Below are 23,313 nucleotides of genomic sequence, written 5' to 3' on the forward strand. Positions count from 1 at the left end.
CAGTTGAAAACACTAAGTACAATTTGACAATTTAGTGAAATTGAAAATATTTATTCAGTCTTTGTGTATGCATGAAGTAATACTGATTGGTTTTAACATGGTCGTTATTCAGGGTAGAACTCTATTCCCACAGTAGATAGTTCTTTGTGTGCAATATGCCTCTAATTGTCAGAGTGTGGGTAGTATCTGCATTATACCATTAAATGTAACCAAACATGCCATAATATAACAATCCATCTACTGTTTCTTTATTCACCTGGTATTGATAATAAAAACACCTGTAGTCAGATTGTTTACCCTGTACTAGGTAAAGATTCCTCACAATTTGTAAGCAAATTACAGGGTTTACGCAACCTTGTACAAAATCGTACTGAAGGTGATTCCCCCCAAGGTGGTATCTAAATGCTTTCTTATTGGGTTACAGCTACATGATCTTTAACAACATAAACTCCTTTCTTCTTTCATTATGCACACTCACACCACATGCTGTATAAGCTGAATGTCTGCCATAAGGAAGGATATATCTATTGGGTGGCAACGTTAGAAAAGAGTAAAATATACCTTCCAAATTATAAATAAAGTACTGTGGTTAGACAAATAAGTAAAAACTTCTTCAAAGATACATGTACTATCATTACCACGCCACATGAAGCAATATTCCAAATAACTATCATTTTTTTTTGGATTTGGTTATTTATTAACATTTACAGGATGCTATAAGCGCTTCATGTAGATATCCTATTCAATATTTATATAAAGCACTCAATATTTTTTAATGCTAGGAATGAATCAGATTAGATGTACAGCATTAACAATAAGTAATGTTTACACCTATATAATTTCCTTTACATATTTCATAGTGCTTAGATATCTCCAAAGGGAGCACTAATATTAGATGCCAGACCATTAACGCACTGCCAACATTACATTGTCAAAAATAAAAGCAAACACCAGAAATTAGGCAAACATCTAATACATGTATATATCTGAAGAACTATGGAGATATTATCAAATGAGATACTACACACAATAAAATATACATAATATGTAAATTATTGTTGGACACAGATCGTGGTATCCAATAATTCCTATAACAATTAACGGAACAGATTTAGCAAGAATAAGAGATAAGTCATGACCGAGCATACATTTTGTCAAGTATTTCTGTTTGATAATGGTCTGTGGTGTAATGGAAGAACAAGAGTCTATTATTAAGCAATAAGATGACAATAAACATTGGTCTGATTAGATGAAGAAATTCTATACTTTGTCTACTGCCTAGAAATTAGGAATGGTTGGGAATAACCTATCATTAATTTTGAACTTTTTGGATGCCACTGTTTTCTCTATAGGTGTTGTGGTCATTGTTGTCATCATAAGTTACTGCATGGGTCAGCTGCTGTAACAACAGATATTCCATTAGTTACACAGAAAGTCGTAGAAATTATGTCATCTCTGTAAGCCTGGACATAACCATTAAATTGCAATCATAGTCAGTTGGAAGTTTTTAGTAGACTGACCACTGATATCCAAAATTCCAAGGGATGATTTAATTAACATTCACGGCCAGTCAGTCAAGCATTACCAAATTGAGAGCCCTGATTCCACTCAAAAAAACAGTGGATTAATTATTATTATATGTGCAATTATCTTTTAAATACATGTAAAAATAAAGACAATTTACGATATAAAAAGTGGCAAACAGGAAACAAAACTTCTGTGTAATGGTAGACGAGTCTTGTATATACAACAGTCAAGTTTCCAATATCAAAAATAAAAGCTGAAAACGTTTTGCAAGATGATCAGATGGCTTCAATCCAATGATGAGGGAACAGCGATGAATGTCTCGTCAACCCCATTTAGCTCTATTTGAGACCAAAGGTATTTAGATGAAGGATGCGAGGGAGCGCAACAGATTGAATTTCTTACACATTACACTAAGTCTGATTAGATCGTCCGTATTGACGTTTATAATTCTGTCTTCGTTACAGGTTTTATTCAACAATAATGGTCTTTCATTCTTAGCTTTTATACATACATGTACATGTATAGATACATGTAGTTTATTATTTCTGCTTTAAAATACACAGGTATTTGTATTGACAATTCAAAAGTATTGTGTATTTTTGTTACAATTTGGAAAATATCACTTCAACAATTTAGATTTACATACCGGAATAAAGATTCAAGTTTAAAACCATACATAATGAAAAGTAATCGGAAGTACTTTCATCAACAAACATTTTGGTCTAAAACTTATTCAAATCGATTATAACAATGGTTTCATTCGTTTCCACAATGCCATCTTTACATGTATTGTCTCAGATAAATAAAGTAATAACAATTCTGCCTCTGCTATCTTTTTCCGCACACACCAGTCTCTTTTGTTTCCACAATGCCATCTTTACATGTATTGTCTCAGATAAATAAATTAATAACAATGCTGCCTCTGCTATCTTTTTCCGCACACACAAGTCTATTCTTCATAAAGGTTTTATATACTTGGATGTGCTTAGATGTATATGAACGATCTGTCTTGTGGTGCCTTTAACTTATTGAATTTAGAATTAAGCTGAATTGACACAAATGATGTACATTGATAATATGTACTCAGAGAATGAACGACTCATTGTCAATCACCAACTGTACATGTGCAGATCCAACTTTACTAGGACATGTAATTTGTCAATAATTTTCTGTCCTTAGTTTAGAATGAAAATAAATAGGCCTATTACCAGTTCTAAAAATAGCATCAATAATTCAAGATTAGCAGCAATCTTAAGACCCGACCATGACATTCTGTAAATTGTCGACAGCATCTTTAGGTCAGCCATATTTATTTCATGGCAGCTTTTTGATCAATAACCAATCAAAAAAGACCACTAAGATACCATCTTAAAAATGGTTCTTTTCTCTCAACAGAAAATTGGAAAATGATCATACGTTTATTTATTTCCAATTCCCTAATGACCATCCAAGAGTTATATCTATTATTTTTATTATTGGTCGATAGCAGATCCTTGTTGTTCTTTGACTGAATGAACACTAATATTGGTTATAGGCCACCTATAATAATATGCCTGTTAATCCATTTATATATACCAGCATACTTTTAATATACAGTGTTCTATATCTATATACAGTGTTCTATATATTATATACAGGGTCAAGGTCAGTCTTCCCTTTTTGTTTTTTTTTTTTTTTTTTTAAATCGGCAGATTCACATAAAAATGTTTCTTCGCGCAAAGAATAAGAGTTACAAGATCTCCGAGAATACAAATAGTGGAGGTTTTAACCACATCATGCCTGGGACGCACTATGCAAATTTTATTTGCCTATAGTTCGTCCGAAGTATTCACCGCAGAAGTTACTTGGGCATTTCTCAGCAAATAAGTCGTCTGAAACTTAATTCATGGATGCACCGAGGAGCTTTTTGCCACATAATATAGGTGGCGATAAATATTGAAGCAATAATTGTCAAACATGATTGGAGAATGGTGTCGGCCAAAACTTGGGCGAATGTTGCAGGTCCAAACACACTAGACGAAATTTGCCGTAAAAATTTGCATTATGGATGTTCAATGTTGTTCTGCATCTTTAAATGCCTACATGCCAGTCCAAAGAATAATGTAAACAAACAGATTTAAGAAATAAATCAATCTAATATTTGTTTATCTTCAACATTTTATATGGTCTAATAATAAAATAGAATTTCCATCAGAAGATTTGATACTGTAATAGTGTTCCATGAAATGATGCCATACATCAGAACATTTGCTTTTAAATCATTTGATTGAACGTAGAGAATCTACCCCTGGTCTTTACACTCATGACCCAAGAATCCTCCAAATAAATTAGTTTTATTGTCATTAAGTGGTGCCATTACCGTCAAGAATCATTTTTGTTGAAATGGTTTGAATAATGCCTCCTCTGAGAAGATTCAACACTTGACCGGAATTAAAACCAAAGTGATCCGCACTCGAAAGTCTTTTTATGAGTCCCAGTCCTGTTAGCGGTAAGTGGTTCCCGAGCCACTTGTTTGCTTCCACTTGCAGAATATATGAATGAAATTAAGGAGAGGGGTATAATGGCAAAATATGATGTCTTTAGCACAAATATCTGCAATTAGGACGCTTGGTAGGTTGCTGTTTGGCTGCTTGGACAAACAGAATGCAGTAAAACAAATTTAAAGGGAAAATTTTTGGAATTTCAAACATAAGCCTATTCCCTTAAATAGGTTTCTACAAAAATAATGTAGTAATCCTTTCTTATAATGGGATAATTTCTAATCCCTGAAAAGATGAATATGTGTTAGCAGGAATAGTCACCAGACAATTCTGCATGCTCTTATATGACGAAAGATATTTTGAACCTCCCACCAAAGATGCATGTGTATACTTAAGGTCAAGCCTTTGCTGGACACTGAACACCTTTTATACATGTAAGTCATAAAACGACAAACATACATATTCATAGAAAGATGCATGTTCATTAATTCAATATCTGCCTCACCATTATCTAACCTTTTTTTTTTATTTAAAAATGTTCAAATCGCCTGAAAAATGAGAGTAATGAATGACATAATTTATTTATACCAGTTCGATCAGCCTGATTCGTTGGTTCCGTTGTCACGGTAAATCTAGTTCCCTGTACTGGTTTACTGTAGGATGCTGAAGTGTCTCCATTTTCAGAGGTTATCACAATCTCTGGTGGACTGTCTGGGATTGATTTAGTTGGAGACTGCGGCGTTTTAACAGGACTTGGGGTTTTCTCTGGACTAGGTGTCTTCTGTGGACTTGGTGTTTTTTGTAGACTTGGTTCTGATGTATGCACTGGATTTAGTGGCACCACTACATCTAAATAAGTTACAACATCATTTGTTTCATATTTAAATATTGTTAGTTTAACAATAAACATTAAGTTTTCTACAATTTTCTTTGAAATTTAGTTATTAATTTAATGATTTGAATCAAATTTTATCATGAGTATTCCAGATCACTGTCAAGCTCTAAACAGCACAAATTCAAATACCTAGTCTACTAAAACTGAGACGTATATTCATGTGAAATAATTGGATCCTTTTCATAATGTCAACTCGAAATCTAATTGACATTTTACGTCAAAAATATTCCTATACATTAGTCTGGCTCGGAATTATTTTAATGAATATCAATAATTACCTTCTAAATCGTGTTCCTCATCTGCCATTTTTGTCAACTCTTAATCCTAGAACCACAAATATTTTCGATTTCAAAATCACAGATAAATCACATTATCACAGTTTTTTTGTGTTTTTGTTTTATCACACAAACAATCACACTGAATTTAATATCTAATACTCCACATTCGCATACATTTGCATAAATTAATCCACAGGTTGCTTATCCACATGAGCTATCCTGTCAAGTGTTTGTGAATTCAATACTATACAGGAATGTTGCTGTAACTGCAATTAATAAATCATTTATATTGTATAAATAGATCTGTAAACTTTCAAGATTATTTTTGTAAGTTCAGAATAACATCATTTCATATAAAATCGAACTTTTCATTTCGGATGGAAAAATCGTTAAAAATGCTCTAGTTGCTTTAACCATACAATACATCACCAAAAAAGAAAAGAGAGAAAAGCACCTTAAAAATAAACTGATCCTTACAAACAAAAATTAATTCAATTCAACAAACCTGCAATTATATAATTTAACAACCTACAGCTTAATTACAACAATATTTACTTTAGTGTCTAAAATACATCTGTCTCCACTCACACACTCCCATATAATATTTAAAATTTAAAAAAAACAACCTGAAGAATAAGCCAAGTTCACTAGTTATCAACACTAGTGATATTGCCAAAAGATTAGAAAACAAACGCTATATAAAACAGCCAATTATTATCAAATAATACACTACATATCTATATACAGTCCAATATCGTATCAACAAAAATATCTTCACAATACACCAATAGATAAAAGACGGCTTCACACATTAATAAGAAGTAATTTTATTTCCATTAATATTTTCAAGCTCGATCTCAGTAGAGGAGACGCGAAATAAAATGGGGTTCAATGTTGGCCTTTAGAAGAGAACTATACAATGTACAATAATAGCAACTACTCAGTATGCATTGAATCTTGTTTGTACTCATTTTTCAAAACTGTATTTTTACATATATTATAATAATGAAATTGAACACCCCAGAAAATAAATGGTATGTAATATTATGAAATGAAACAGGTTTAATATCCTACTGTTCTGCATAATTTTGCTTGGACCGCGATGCTACAGCCTACTCTTATATTGAATTCCAACTGCCAAGGGATTTTTTATGTGCACACCAATGCGTACACAGGACCTCGTTTTTTACTCCCATCTGAATGACCATACCATGTCCCTTATCAGACCCTCTGTCCTACATTAGTGACAAGGGGGAATCACGCCAGAAAATTTGGATGAACTTTCTCGGCCAACACAGGGATCAAACACTGGACCTTCAGGTTAGCAAGTCAAAGCCTTAACTGTCTGAGCCACCATGGCTCCTCAATAACTATGAACATTGCAAAAAAATAATATTAGATTAATTTTAAGCTTGACCTTTACAGGGTAAAAAGACAATTACCTCTTAACAACAAAATTCAATTAAATTTCATGGAAATATAAAGCTTAGATTTGATCATATATTGAAAAATTGAACATTAAAAGTAAATTGTTTTTACATGTTATTTTCCAGTGTGCATAAGATGGTCATTGTTCCAGTAACATGAACAACAAATTTCATCAAAGTTTTTCCACAATGTTTTAGCAATCATCCATCAAGGAATCAAGAATCATGACATTCATGAAAATTTGCCAATATTTTTTTATAAAATATCTGAACAATATTGAACATTTATCAATCACCTCATTGTAACTGAGATTCAAGCTGTCTTCAAAGATAGGTTGCCAGGCAACAAAACATACGCCCACAGCAGTTAAGTCATCGGGGCAGTCTACAAGGGTTGTCGCATATTACCCATTAAGTAATTATCAGAAATCATTAGAATTTGTTTCGATTGTTTGTCTCATGAATTTATCAGCCTGCACCCGAATAGACTCATTTCCTTCAAAAATCTGTGACCTTAAAATTAACAACCATTCTATCTCTCTCAAAATCTAGTTTCATCAACCAACTGATCAACTAGATTCATGATCCTCGAAAACAAAGGGAAACATGATCATCCTCAACAACAATATTCATAATCCTTCTGAACATGATGATTCCCTTAAACCATCCAACCCTGAGACCTAAAGCACATTCTTCAACAATCAATGTCTTATAAAAAATAAAGCTTATGATCAGTAAAACACAGATTTTGTAATTCCAATATACAAATCTAGACACAAAATCAATTTCATATTTTTAATAGAAATCTCTTTCAAAATGATTGTGTTTCACATACTTAATTTACACATAATTACAGAGATGGATCGAAACAAATATGACAAAAAATATCACATGTCAGTGGCAGAATATTGAATAGCATTAAAAACAAAGGACTAAAGGTATCAACAAGCGTGATTATAAACCATTCCATTGAATTTAATAACATTAAACACTCATAGAAAACTGGCAAATATTCTATTTCTGGAAATATCAGATTTACAGAGAATTATTAATAACCTGTGATGGGACAATAAAAGAGAATACAGAATACTATTAAATGAATTGACAAAAACTTGCACAACTTTGAAAATTGTATTCAGGAAGATTCCTTCATCAGCAGATTCATGGATAATAAAATTCTCTGCTTTTTGGGTTGTTTTTTTTTAGGATTATTTAATTCATTTCAGAGAATCTGTTCTTTGGTTATGAATTTTTTCTTTAGTAAATTTGGACTTTAATGTATTTTTTCACTACCCTTCAGGATCAATGATACAGTATTTTCATTGTCTTATAATTAGTCTTATTATATCTCATAAGCCGTAGTAATAACATTGATTTTCTACGGGAAATAATCTATAGCAGTTCAATCATACTGAAAATTCCAAACATTTCTGAGAATGGACATATTTCCTCACTTTCTAAATGACACTTTACATATCGTATAAAAATAATCTACAGTAGAACAGTAATACTAAAAAAATTCTGAACATTTAAGAGAAATCTTATTGAGATAACATCTTTCCTCCATTTTCTAAATAACCGATTTGAAATATTGTATAAAAATAACAATACCATTAGATCTAATATGACATAATGGTTTCAGCTTTTCCATATTGATGTCAAAACACAATTTTAGTTTCATAAATCTAATTGGGTTATCTGTATCGAGCCTTTCATTCAATTTTCGGCCTACAACTATTTTCGTTTTATTGTCTTGGGATCGCTATTGATGGATAAGTGAAGACAAAAAATGGACACAATCATGTTTCAGTGCTTATAGCACATGTAGGTATAATAAATATAGAATTCAAATTTCTAGTTTAATACAATATAAAATACTTAAACAAAAATCAACCCACACATAAATTTCGAGACAAGCTTGCGAGTATAAAAAAGGAACTAATCTTCTTCTAAACTGCCTTTTATAAAAAGATGGATTTTCTCAAAATGAAATTAAGTCTGAAAATTGAATTACAATCGACAAAACTGGCTTTCTTAGGAATTGAGATGTCACGTGGGGTGATTTTAGAACAGGAGGTAATAAATACATACTTTTTTAAAAAGGTGAACACTCTTTTGAAGACATGTAATGAAAGAATTATAATAACTAAATCATTCTAATGGCCTAATGAAATGAGACGTTTCTGTAGTGCTCCTGGCTAGTGCTACTTTGAAAGGTTACTGCAACCAAAGCTACATGTAGATCAAATTTAAATGCCTTTTCTATCACTGTCTCATGAATTATTATTTCGCCTAGATACAAAATTCTCAGAGGACATCTTGCTTTTTCAATCCATCCAACCTTGCATGTGGCATAAAGAATGCTGCTATAAAGTTTGACCTGTAGTTGACCAAGCTACATGTATGCTAATTGTCGGAGTGGCACCAGACAATATTTAAATTGTACTTAATAATTTGTCATAATAAATCTATATTGGAATGGATAATATTAATGTCAAAAGAACTAACTTCTCATGAGTTCCTTCAACAAAAAGCTACAAGAACAATAGTAACATACACTGACAGGACACAATTTTATGCAATACAATTACTGTGCAAAATTTCGACCTGAATTCTATCTTTATCAAGCAACTACATTTCCAGTTTAATTATTAAATTCCATTAACAAATTTAGCAACATCTGTTCCTTCAACAAAAGCAAGAATAGTAACATACACTGACAGGACACAATTTTATGCAATACAATTACTGTGCAACATTTCGACCTGAATTCTATCTTTATCAAGCAACTACATTTCCAGTTTAATTATCAAATGCCATTAAACAATTTAGCAACAGCTGTTACTTCAAGCCTCTGAATATACTAACCATTAGTTTATATTAGCAATACACATGCAGTTTGTTAATTTGCTTCTAAATACAAAACACTAGATCACACAAACACTGCATTATCAAGCAACATATGCCCACCAACAGCTTTGAAAGGGAGGTGCAGTTCAGAGCAGTTCATCACAGTATGTTGTGATGTACATCAATGATGCAATAAAACCACTATAGAAGGTTTTAATGGCACAGACAACAATTGTTCAAAACACAAGAAGTGTGTCTTGCTCGAATGGGTTTATTTTTATTGCCAACTGAACAATCCCAGGATGTTTACATCAATATCTAAACAAAAGAAGACCTCTCAATTCTAGATTTCAGTGGAAGTAATTGCACAAACAACTATTGCACATCTTTCTGGGGATTCCTCTATCTGAATTGAAAAAACAAGTCTCAAAACCTATAACCTACCGTATAATAAATATGTACAACCAAAAATAGTTATAATTTATCAGCAAGTTTAAACTGAATAACACAAACTAATCAATAATATTACTATTTAATGTTTCTATTAAAATCAGTAGGTATTTCGAATCTTCCTATTTCATAGCCACATCTGTTACATTTGAGATGTTAATGGGTATACAAAATTGACCATTATCTGTAGAAAAAATAAGCAATAAATATTGCTAAACACTATATTATATTTTCAATGATTCAGACTGGGTGTTTCGTTATCATTTCTAATCTTCACAGACCCCGATATTAAATTACTGATATAATATTTAGGTCAATAAAATTTAATACAAAATGAGGTAGAATGTTTAACTTTCTACAATATTGATGCGATTCATGATCTAGCTATTACTTCTCTAGATCAAGATCCAGGATGCTTCATTTTTTTTTTAAAAACTAACGCAGCTCATCAGCATCAGGTATCCTTACTGATTCAACAAGCAGTTGCCATGCAAGATATGCTCAGATTTTGCAAGAGATAGACAGAGAATGAGCTAAATAAAAGTCATTTTTCGTACTATCAGGGAGCCATAATCCAGAAAGTTAGAGTCCAATGCATGCAAAATCGAAAGGAAGCCAGATCTTTGGGATATAAACATACACGTTAAGTTTCATCAAAATTGGATAAAAACTGTTGCCTCAAACAAACTCAAATGACATTATGGTGTAACAGTGATATATTTAAATGTTTTTTTAAATCGGAAAAAATTTTATCTCTAGAGAAACCACAAGCTAAAAACGTGATTTTTAGTACTATCAGGAACCATAATCCAGGAAGTCATTGTCCAATGTGTGCGAATATTGTCAGGAACCAAGATCTTTAGGATATAAACACATATTATAAGTTTCATCAAAATGGGACAAAAACTGAGGCTATTTTGTCAGACAGTTTCCGTCCGATTTTCAAGAAATAATCAATTTGGTGCAACGGTAATAGTTTTTTTTAGATTTTTATTATCTGCAACCTACAAAGTATCTCCAATATCAGGGTACTAGTACATAAAACTAGATGGGGTCAAAGAAATACTATAGCAAGAATGGCCAGCTCTTTATCTAAATCTTACAGAAAGGAAGCAATGGGCAGTAGAATCATCTTACAACATGGTGCCTTCAAGAATGGGGATTACAGATTAGTTTTGGTAATTCTTTTTAACACTTATTAAATAATAATCCATTCAAGCTAATCAGTGTCACTTTTATGAATTATCTCTGACTGAATCATAATACAGTTCTCACTACATTTCTTTATACAACATAAAACTCTACTCCCTCAGGGAATTCCTAATGATTTCTTGCAACACACAATACAAGTCAAACTTATGCAACTTTCAAGAAGTAAGAAACATCAAATTATTGCGACATATTGTATTCCTCTTAGTTAGTATTGCTCTCTAATTTTGAAAACCAGCCTTAGTTTTTTTGGGGTTTTTTTTTTCAATTATAAATATCTGTATCACTACAAGTTACCAGAAGCACCACCTTGGCCATTAACCTTATATCAGATATTCAAAATCCAAGATGAATACATTGTAAATACATCTCTATATTCACCTTATTAACATCCATTAAATCAACAAAACACTCTTACCATTTCAATTTTCATAAAATAATCCAACCAATTATCAGATAATAAACTAGAAAACATAGGGATGGATGAAAAATTACGAATTTATTTGGGTGATGTTTTCAAATTAAGTTCAAAACGTTGAGAGAATACTCTTCAGAACATCGCACCAATAAATTAGTAATAAATTAGTATGTGATACATGTATAGTTTATTGCTCTATCCAGCGACTAAATGTCCCTAAAGAAATTAAATGAAATAAAATGAAATGGGGTTTAACTTCCTACTGTTCTGCTCTGACTATGCCTCTAAAAGATTATTAATCAAATAATTATTATTTTAACAAAACATGGAAACATGTAATAATATACCAGTAATAATGAATCAAATTCCTTCCTACCATAGAAATATTCACAATCGTTAAACCCAACCTGTATTTAATCTTAAAATTCACAATTCTAAAAATGAAGCCGACAAGAAAAACTCATTTGAAACAAACCAAACTGAATTACGCAATAATAAAAAAATGAAAACAAATGCTCCACTAACATACAAAATTCATGATAGTTAAACCCAACCTGTAAATGTATCAAATCTTAAAATTCCCTATTCTAAAAATGAAGCTGACTAAAGCAAATACCTTTTAAACAAACCAAATTTATCTTGCTTTAAAGTTATTTCCCTGAAAATTTGTATCTTAACGGATGACATTACCGGTACAGCACAGGCATGAATATTCAAACAAGTGAACAGGATGGGTTAACAAACTGCATATTATCACATTCACTTTTCTTCCATTAATTAAATAAAACACAAACTTTTAAAATCATCTGCCTTACATCATGTAACTATTTCTACTCCTGTTTCTCCGTGAACTGGTACATAAGTTCATTTAAACCTATACTCAGTGCAAGAAAACGTAATACTAACTTCATAATCAGCTGTTTCGATAGTGTTTCACAATGGTTACTCCTTTTTCTGCGTTATCTCACTTAAGCACCTGACTAGTAACAAACAAATATAGACTAAAACAAATAAAGTATGCTACATAAAATATCGTGACAGATCAGCTCACAGCTTCTCACAGTTGTGACAATCTTTGCTACATAACAAACGTCATGTCTTTACTTCGCGGCAAACAAATTTGGTTTCTAATACATGCGAAAACTTCAATTAATTCTCCACATTTCTAGGAGGGGTAACCATCGGACATGATCGCATCATGCAAACTCACATCAACTTTTGTTTTCAGACGAGTTAAAAAGTTTTTTTTTCTTAGACAATACTATGTAACAAAAAGTTTATATTTTTTTTCAATGAGGTTTCCTTTATGAGCAACCACATCATAGAAACCGCTATTTATGAATGAGCCGCGTCAGCAAAGTTTGACTGTTTAACAAGTTTTTCAGTACAATAAATTCAATGTTCCATCCTCTTTGACACACAAACTCATTTTCTGTATATTTAGACAAAATCCAAATTTTGATCTGGTCTGGAAGGATCGATTCTAGACAACTCGATCTTAAATCTACAAATATTTCTATCAACTAATATATAACATAGAAATTACCTGCTTCGAGATTCATTAATTTCCATTTTACCCATTATGTAATTCGTTTGAAAGTAGCACTTTTTGATATTTTAAAAAAAAAATACCTGATCATACAACCGTAATTTTGCCAAGACTTGTGTAACCAAAGAGAAATCAACGGAACATTCATGCACACACATGTAATGAGAAATCAAACTTTTCTTGAAGTCTTCCTAAAATACATCGTAATCTACTCAATTTCTGTTTGAAGTGACGTCATGGTTTCTCTGAGTAAAGGAATAAATGCTAAAAGCAGGAATCAGTGAAATTTGAACACACGCTTAGTGATATAACAGGTGATGAGAAATAAAGCCATTGAATACTTCCAACTTTCACCTTCATTTACTTGTTTATCAACTAAGGTGAAATATATATCCCTTGATGTTTATAGTCACCTGTGATATGGCCAATACATTGTATAGTTTTAATAACCCTTAATATGTGATTTGATAAAATAATAAAAATACCCTTATTTAATAAAAGAATACCCAATGTATTATCTACACTCTTCCAGCTACATGTATATAATAATTAAAATGAGGCAATAACTTTTATTTTCGTCTAATTCACCCTAGAACAAACAAATAGAGAGCATTTCTGCACTAATTTGGTTAATTTACCAACAGTAGGTACAAACACCTGTATATATTGCCAGGTAATTAAAGGTAATCAACACCTAATAAAACTTTAATCATACCTCATACACCTTGATATCATCCTACTAATTATATCTTATCTATATATATAGCCGCATATACATGTGTATATAAGCCTGCTAGAAAGTGAACAGTCAATAATTGAAGTCATAATTTATTAATAAAAACTATTAATATAAATCGGTTTGCAGAAATAGAGTAAAAGCAAGCAGTAGAATGAACACTGACAAACCTAGACAATCTCTCTGGATCGAATAACTATTCATGTGAACTTTTTGTACTGTTGAATTCAGATTCTCCATAAAACATAGTCTAAGTTCTATTTTGCATGCATGTTCTGATTTAGCATAAAAAATACATGAAAGCACAATATAAAAAAATATTCCCTTTTTTTTGTGTATTCTGGTTTCACTCTTATTTCCTATAAAGAGAAATGTAATGTCCGTTAAGTTATCTAACTTACATTGTAATCTATTTATTATGAATATTTTATGAAATAAATGGAAGTTGATATTATTAATTTGTGTTTACCCAGATCTTATTCTCAATGAATCATTCTTCCTTCCATTAATTTTATAACATCCAATGTTTGCATAACACAATATGGTCATTATTTTTAGTAACTGTATAAAAAAAAATCTGTTCAAATTCCAAAATGTAAATTGATTATAAAGTTTTACCTACCCTTGCGTAAAGATAATATTGAAAAATGAACTATTTGATATTTCCTTCATTGATGTACATGTATGTCAATTTAATACCACCCGTTCTTATCCTATTCTAAGCGACGCCATGATTTAAAGACCTCATAACATTGATTTTTCACGGACCAATTCACTCCAAGGCATAAAAACAAACTTACACATTCTCATGGCTCATCTTAGAAACGAGGGCAAAAAAAAAAAAATAAATTCACTTTCTAATTAAAAGTGAACAGTTCTGAGGTTCCATAGTAGAAATTCTAAGACACGGCAACAAAGCAGACAGCACTAAACTCACGTATTCCTGTTCAAGAATTTTCCGGAAGGCTAAAGAAATTCCTATGTAAACAGACGTTGCACATCACATTTCGGTCCACTCAAAAATTATTTGAATCAGATCATACACAGTAGTATAATATTCCATTTGTACACCACCCAACAAGATCTAATAAATGGATATTCACACATATTTCAGACTTTGAGAAATGATTTTTATCAAAACATACATTGTTGTATAATAAAGGCAAATTTATTCAAAAAAACATAATTAAACTATTTACAGTCTTTAAAAAAACAAAACAATTACCATCCCACACATATCACAAATTGGCCAAAAAGTGAAAAATATAAAATCTATTTTTGTAAATACATTTATTGGTTGTCTATAGCTAAGAGGGATTAATGTCCACTTGACTTGACATACATGAACACTTGATTCTATTAGAGAATTAAACAATTTTATGATCTATTCTGTAATAAAATGCTTTAATTCTTACCAGGAAAGAATCACAATGCACATGCATAACATAACTGAGGAATCATAGACAAATTCTGAATGTCTATATCACTTGAAAAGTAAATAATATAAAAGCACAATGTCTTCAGGGAAAAGTCAATTTATTCTGCTGTATTTCTTTATCTGATGCTTATTAAATGTACATGGAAAACGTATCCATTCAAACTGAAAATGATCTTTCATATTCCCACTACAGTCTAAATGTCTTAAGTAGAGGCATTCATTAATGGCCAATTGAAGAAAACAAGGATTCCAACAACACAAACCATTTAATCATGATGTACACGTTGATTTGAGAAATCCCACCATAGTCAAAATGTTTAAAGCAATCATTTACAACTTCATACTGAAGGGGGGCATTAATAAATATACATGTTCCCTATAGTAATTGAGAAAACAAGACCATCTAGATTTGTTATCTGAGATATTACTATTATTTGATATCAGAAGTCAAACACGGTTTCTCATTATTGTACTTTTAACCACGGCATCGATCAGACAAAACTCCCAGCCAATCTAGACAAACTCATTCTAAACTTCTCAAGAATCATAACTCTTTATATATCCTAACCCAAGAATTGATTTATCCAAATTACCAATTTCTTTGTGACAATTTTATTGATTTCTATGGCAGTAATATCAGTAATAAACTCGATCAAATATGGGTAAATAGTGCCAAGTTTCGTTAATTTGTTAAATTGCAGGTTTTTTATTAAGTTTATTAATCTTAGATCAATCTTGAATAAAATTTCGACATCATAAAATGAGAGACTTTTACGAGCAAACTTCAATCAATTAAAATTAAGTTTGTCTGTGAGTATCGATAACCAGCCTATATCGTAAATCATAGCCCAAAATAAACTTTGCACATGCTCGAGTACAGACGTTTACAAGATAAATTCAGTCTATTAATATAAAGTCATATTGTCAACCATAATAATAATTAATGACAGCAAGTGTATAATAAAACAAAAAGGCATTAACAATCGCTCTAATTAAAAGTGATATCGCACATTAATCACTGACTGATTATAGGCATTAACAATCGTTCTACATGTACAATTAACTCAAGGTGATATCACATATTAATGACCTACTAATTATAGGAGTTAAACAAGTGATATCACACATTAATGACTGACTAATTATAGGGGTTAACAATCACTTTAACTCGTACATTAATGACTGACTGACTATAGGCATTAGCAATCATTTTAACTCAAATTGATATCCCACATTACTGACTGACTAATTATAGGGGTTAATAATGTCTCTAACTCAGTGATATCGTACATTAATGACTGACTTGATTATAGGCATTAACAATCGTTCTAACTCAAAGTGATATCACACATTAATGACTAACTGATTATAGGGGTTAACAATATATCTAACTCAAGGTGATATCACACATTAATAAAACTGATTATAGACATTAACAATCGTTCTAATTCAGAGTGATATCACACATTAATGACTTAGTATATGGGTTAATAATCTATCTAACTCAAAGTGATATCACACATTAATGACTGACTGATTATAGGGATTAACATTTTCTCTAATTTAAGGTGATATCGAACATTAATGACAGACTGATTATAGGCATTAACAATCAATCTAACTCAAAGTGATATAGGCATTAACATTCTATCTAACTCAAAGTGATATCGCACATTAATGGCTGATTATAGGGTTAACAATCACTCTTAACTCAAAGGTGATATCGCTTGCTAATGACTTGACAGATTATTGCTGTTAATCCAGGTTAACAATTAATCTTACTCGGAGTAACTCAACTTATAAGAAAAATCAATAATTGATATATTACCTGAAATAAAAAAAACAAAGCTATAACTGATCAAAGACAAACTATAGTCTGTATATACATGTATGACCAAAAGCAGTCTTTGTAATAACAATTTTTAAGCGAGCTTATCAATCCAGGACAGTATCTGATATATTTCAAGACTACAATCAACAATTCAAACTAAATTTACTTTATACTAAAAGCCCTATTCAGTTAGGACTTTGCATCTAAATCCTTGTTAGTAAACTGAGTGAAAACATAGCTGACTTACACAGTAAATCTGAAGCAGCAAACTATAAATAAAAATGTAATCAATTAAAATTAAACTGCCGTGTTTTTTTGTAGGTTTATTTCACACATGCCGCAACAGGAAAATGAAAGCTGGCTAAGACTGACCTGTACGATTAATAACTAATCACTGCGTTAACAAAATCCAGAACCTCAAATCAACCTTTGAAACTTCACCATAGCTGTTTTTTTTCACACGTGCCACAACAGGAAAATAACACCTGGCTAAGACTGACCTCTACGATTAATAACGATCATTGTGTTAAAATCCAGAACCTCAATTTCAAGCTATGAAACTTCACCATCACAGAAGTAATGTTGACCAAAACAGTTACAGATGTTTATGTCTATCAATACCATTTGTTTTAGATAATAAACTCCATGAACTTTTCCCATGAACAAGAAACAGTTGGAAATCTTTGGTAAAAGTAACAAATTATATGTGTACTTCACAAACGATAATTAGTCAACAATTTGGGGCCAGACTTAAGAATCTGACCACTGCTCAGTTTAACCAGATTGCACTAACAACAATGAATATCCTGTTAAGAGCTCAAGTATAGCAATGCGCTAGACAAAACTAGAAGATCTATTTTTTAATCACTCCCTATTTTAATCCATGCCATGCAGTGGCATTCAGAGATTTGATGAAGCCCAGGGCCAAGACCACAGTACTTAGAAAAGAAAACATTTTTAGCGTGTAAAAGTAGATGAAATTAATGTTTTATTGAATTCAAATTAAGCAGGACAGTCTGTAAAACAAAGTTAACTGGTAATTTCAAGTACCAAGAACTTAATTTAATTTCACTCTTTGATTGGATGACAATTTATATAGATCCCTGTAGCCATAGATTACTCTGCCCCCACTTTGAGTGCTAGATAAAAACTAGATCTATTCAGTAATCACTCCAAATTTTAACTCAGTGAAGTTAACAAAAAAGCCAACCTTTTCAAAAAGCAATAAAAATCTGAATATACACAAATTGTATATGTAATCCTTACAGTATATAAGTGTTGAAGAAGCATGTCTAAAACTAAAATGTCTGTTTAGCGTTTAGTTATTACTGAAGTAATATACAATTTTAAATTAAACTAAAAAAAAAACCCAAACAAACCTGGAATATTCTAGAAGAATGTCACTTGATAAAACACATGAAAAATCCAATATTTTCAATCTGATGTGCAATTCAGTTTCTACGTGTATATTGAAAATTCAAGTCAGGACAGATATATGATCAAATTAGGTAATATCAATTGCATACGTCTCGGGGTGGAAAAAATAATATCTTCTTAGTAAAAGCACATTTACATAATGAGAGTTAAATAACCTAGTACACACTCCTGTCTATTATTACATGACTACAGTCAGTTGTGCAGGTAACATGGACTGTATAGACACACAGAGAAAGCTGAACGAGCTCACAGAAAGAGATACAACTAACTGTTCTTCCCTACTCTATTCTGTGTGTAGTATAGTCTTTCGACTCTCTCTATAAAATGTAATAGACATTGAGTCCAATAGATATAGTGGGCTCAATACCAGGCAATACCCTCTATCAACAAGAGAGTCATAACCGTATTTCAAAGTGACTTATCTTATTTTGGTTAGAAAAAGATAAAAGAAACAGCATTAGCTTTTTTTTAATAAATATATTACTCTATATCCAAGCTAATTTCATAATAACATTAATTATGTCCCAGAGGAATGATTACATGTAACGGTATGAAATGAGAATGAAATCGGGTTCAACACCCTACTTTTCTGCATTAATTGAGTAATGTAGTAGAAAGAGGGACATTTTTGCTCATACAGTAGCATTTCCGCCTGCCTCGCCTTAAGACTTTCAAGTGATCTTTTACATGAGTAAGTGGTACATGTATTTTCTTATCCACCTACCTAACTGGCGTGCAAGATTATTTTTAAAAGGTTTATATGACTGAAGAATTTATTCTTAATATTCCTTCTATCCACTTCAAAATTCCGTCAAAGATATTTCCACAATTGTGGTAGTTTTACAGTTAGGGCAGTAGATTAAATATAGATGGTTTTGTGGAGTATGGTCTGAGGTCTTATTTTTCCGAACTAACCAGTCTAATGATGATTAATCTAATTAAAATACAGATCTATATTTCGGGGGGGGGGGGTATACTTTCAATGGTCTCTACTCCATAAATATCTGACCGGATGTAGTGGGAGGTCGAGTCAGGGGTCATACTAGTGTCATTTTTTAACTTCAAATCTTGGCACAATTTCACCAGCATGGTTTTAACTTAGGGCAATGTACACAAAAAATGTTGGTCTCTGTATATTGTGTCAATAAGACATTACACTCCATTTCTTTTCCATTATTACACCAGAATTTGATTTTTGCTACCTTCATTAGCCTGGTTGGCACAGAAAAGTAAGACATTAAAACCCATGTCACACAGCAATGTCAATTATTGTACTTTTATCAGTACAAAATAATTCTGGCACACCTACTTGTTGTTCTACTTTGTATTGTACATGAAACTGCAGCATGCGCTCAAACTCAAATGAGCACAAGAAAATTTGGCAGAGTACTTCTTGAACATATCATATCTGAAATTCCGAATATAACCAAATTGTGCAGTGACAAAAGTACAATAAATACTAATAGACAGAAAAATTGTAATGTGATATTAGAGTTTCCAGAAAAATTAACAGTTGCAACAACAATGACTATTTATGACTACAAGAACCATAGTCTGAATTTAAAAAGCCAGCCAGAGCTACTATGAAGATGACAACATAGGAGTATTTGCCAAGAGAAAGAACTTTAATATGAATGAAAAATTTGTCAAGTGATGCATTCATGAATGAAAAAAATCCTCTACACTCCAAAAATAAGAGACTTTAACATCTAGCTGAAGCTCTCAATTTTTAACTGATCCGATATGATACACTAAATAAGAAATCAAAACTTTTCAAAGTCTAGTATGGAGCTGGTGTTTTGAAACTGGTTTACTTGTCACACCAATTGCATTCAGAAAATCAGCTTTACTTAAGCTTCTTAAGATCATATTAGTTCAATACCCAAATGACAGAATGATGTTCACGTATTCTAGTATAATATTTTTGATTAATTTACAATGTTAAACTAACAATAGTATGATCAGCTAACTAAATCTACAAGATTGAAATTCACACCTAAAATACAACTACTGACTGACCTATCGTCCTGGGCTCTTATCTCTGTCAATCTGTCTTTTAAACTTATGATAACACAACCCTTATTCACAAATTTACTCACATAACTGCACCAGTATGTACCTATAACACGATATTTGTTTAAAATCAACGAGTGAAATTTCACCATATACGACAAAGCAATCCAATACTTAAATAAACATCTACGTCGGTTTCAAATTTAATCCCAAACTGGGCGTTAAACTTCAAAATTTTAAAATTTAAATACATGCATACCATACAATTAATGCAAATACAAATGAAGGTTTTAATGTAAGATTATTATCAATACTCCATCTCATTATTCGACCCAAAAATTGATTTAGAAAATGTCAAAGACCTCATTAAATACAGTATCTGGCTCTTATCTACTTTAAATTTAAATCTAAATGGTACCTTAAGCTAAGTGATTCTGATAAGCACTTGTTTGATCAACTGGCCCGACTTAATCCAAAATAAAATTGCAGTGACATGAAAACTCAGATTCATTGACTTGATCTGTTCTGTGTTTGTTGTTTGATGTGTCTCTGTATATTGTGTCCTGTCTGTAGCTTTGTCTTGTATAATTGTGAGTGGTGCGGTCCCCCTGCCCTTACTATTAATGTCAAGGAATAGTGATATTGGTAACTCAATGGATTGTCACATATAGCCGTAAGTTTACTATCTGGTAATAAAGATGTCAGATGATTTAAAAGGATATAGAAGGATTAAGATAAGATCGTGATGTCCAAACAAACATCTTGAAGTTCATACTGTTCAAACAAACATCTTAAATTAAAGTCGCTTATCTTCATTTGCATTTTTCAGGAACTAATTTTTCACGGCTTTATCGAAGCTAAAAATGCTCTCAATTTGATTATTTAACATTAAATTAAGAAAACAAAATCAAATATCAACAACAGATAACATCCTGGCTTGGATTTAATCGGATTATAAAGAAGTCCATAAAATTTCAGTGAAAATGATACCTTTGTAAATACACTGTATCGTACAGAACTGAACCAGTTTTGGATTGAGAGAGAAATGTGGTTTAATATCTACTGGACACAAACTAAGTCATTTTGAGACTAATATATGGTTCAAATTTGGGGGCTTTAGCAGTGAGGAAAACGGAGAACCTGGAGAAACCCCAGGAGGTTAAAACAGGCAACCCAACTCTTTGTCACATACAAGCGGGAATCAAAACCACGCCCCTTGACTCAATGATAGACCATATGGTGCAACATGCATGCGTTAACCATTCGGCCACGTGACCCAATCACCCCATTTTGGATTGATATACCTTTTAGAGATTCAGCTTCCACAGTATTAAATACTGATCATAGACTATAATCAGAATATTTAATTTAAAACCACTATATATATGATCAGGTTAATATCTGATCAAAGTTTGAAGAGGTTTGCTACTTCTACACTTCAAACAGATCATATATTTACTGCAAATCATATTTGATGTATGACATTACAAAAGACAAAGGGCTTGAAAATAGGAAATGTTTTACTTTAATCTATGCAATGTAAAATAAATCTAAAAAAAAAATACTTTTCTTAAGCATGATTACCTATAAGGCACAATAACTGCAAATTATCAATATTCAATTAATGACCTCAACATAAGATGGATCCAGAAGTATATTTCAGAATTACTGTTAAAGCAATAACAGGAGTTTGCCTACTGGAGTAGGATTAGGATGGCTATCTGGTTGAATGCAGTAGACCAATGAATCAATGAAAGTCTGCTTAGTTATTCTACACAAGCAACTAAAATCTTTTTAAAAAATTTTCACTCAATTTTTTTTATCGTCATTTAAACAAATTGGGTGCAAATCACTCTTTGGCTATCTATTTTTTTTTCTCGTGATCACCTGTTAAATTCAAAGTTGAAGACTTCCCTTAGCTATTTCATAGAATTTCTGGCACTATTCTATAGCCAATTACCAACTCCTGAGTAGGATATTGCAGCAATACATTGCCTGGAAAGGCTAGAACATACAATTAGTTGATTTCTGGTGATTCTGAAATTGTACATTTTCAATCATTGCTTTATTACATTTATCCTAATACATCTAAATCTGGGAAGATTGTATTTTTTGATAAAAAAAATAAAAATTCCAATTTGACCGAATTTAACTACATATAATTTTTTAAGTATTTTTTTATCCGAATAAATCTACCAGTAATCTGATGGTATTTTTTGATAAAATAAAAAACACAATTCTCAATTTGACTACACATATACATTGTTAGTGCTCAAATCAGAATGTATATGTATGCACAATCTGATTAAAATACAGATCTATATTTCGTTTCGTTTCTTTATACTTTCGATGGCCTACACTACATGAAGATCTGACCGGTTGTAGTGATAGATCACGCCAGAGGTCATATGAGCAGCTTTTGACCCTTTCATTAGCTATTTCCTCACATAATTCAGAACATGTCAATGATAACAACTCTTCCAGATCCTAGTGTAGTAAGACAAGTAAAGCAAAATTTTGAACTATAAAAACGAAACGAAATAGGATCTGTGTTTTAATCAGATTGATGTATGCAAAATTTAAGACAAATCTGACAAGCTATCACTGGGATATACTGGTTTTAAGATGCAATTAATGAGTCTTCCAAAGTCTTTGGTGGATTTCAAGGAGTTTAATGAATGCTTGTGAAAAATACCTTACTCTATATAAGTAACTAAGTTCTTCTATTTTTGACAATTGGACAAGTCTATGGTTATTTTGTACATGATATTAAAA

At 31.6% G+C, this 23,313-nt stretch overlaps 1 protein-coding gene across 8 annotated transcripts in view; it reads right to left on the bottom strand.

Annotated features, from left to right (window-relative positions):
* The window catches only part of LOC126816998 (solute carrier family 12 member 6), a 104,271-nt gene that overhangs the window by 41,668 nt on the left and 39,290 nt on the right, over nucleotides 1-23,313 (bottom strand). For 3 of the 8 annotated variants that reach the window (XM_056099391.1, XM_056099390.1, XM_050543785.2), the window contains exons 1-3: nucleotides 12,350-12,440; nucleotides 5,181-5,446; nucleotides 4,596-4,856 (exon numbers count right to left, since the gene is read on the bottom strand). The exons of 2 other annotated variants lie outside the window; for them this stretch is intronic. In XM_056099391.1, coding sequence (XP_055955366.1) covers nucleotides 4,596-4,856; nucleotides 5,181-5,208 — 289 coding nt within the window. In that variant the 5' untranslated portion in view covers nucleotides 5,209-5,446; nucleotides 12,350-12,440. Of the gene's footprint in view, nucleotides 1-4,595; nucleotides 4,857-5,180; nucleotides 5,447-12,349; nucleotides 12,460-18,467; nucleotides 18,739-23,313 lie in introns of those variants that run through there. 3 more of the 8 variants (XM_050543784.2, XM_050543788.2, XM_050543787.2) reach the window with 3 other exon arrangements.

This window comes from Patella vulgata, chromosome 3 (genome assembly GCF_932274485.2).
Source record: "Patella vulgata chromosome 3, xgPatVulg1.2, whole genome shotgun sequence".
NCBI classification, from domain to species: Eukaryota; Metazoa; Mollusca; class Gastropoda; family Patellidae; genus Patella; species Patella vulgata.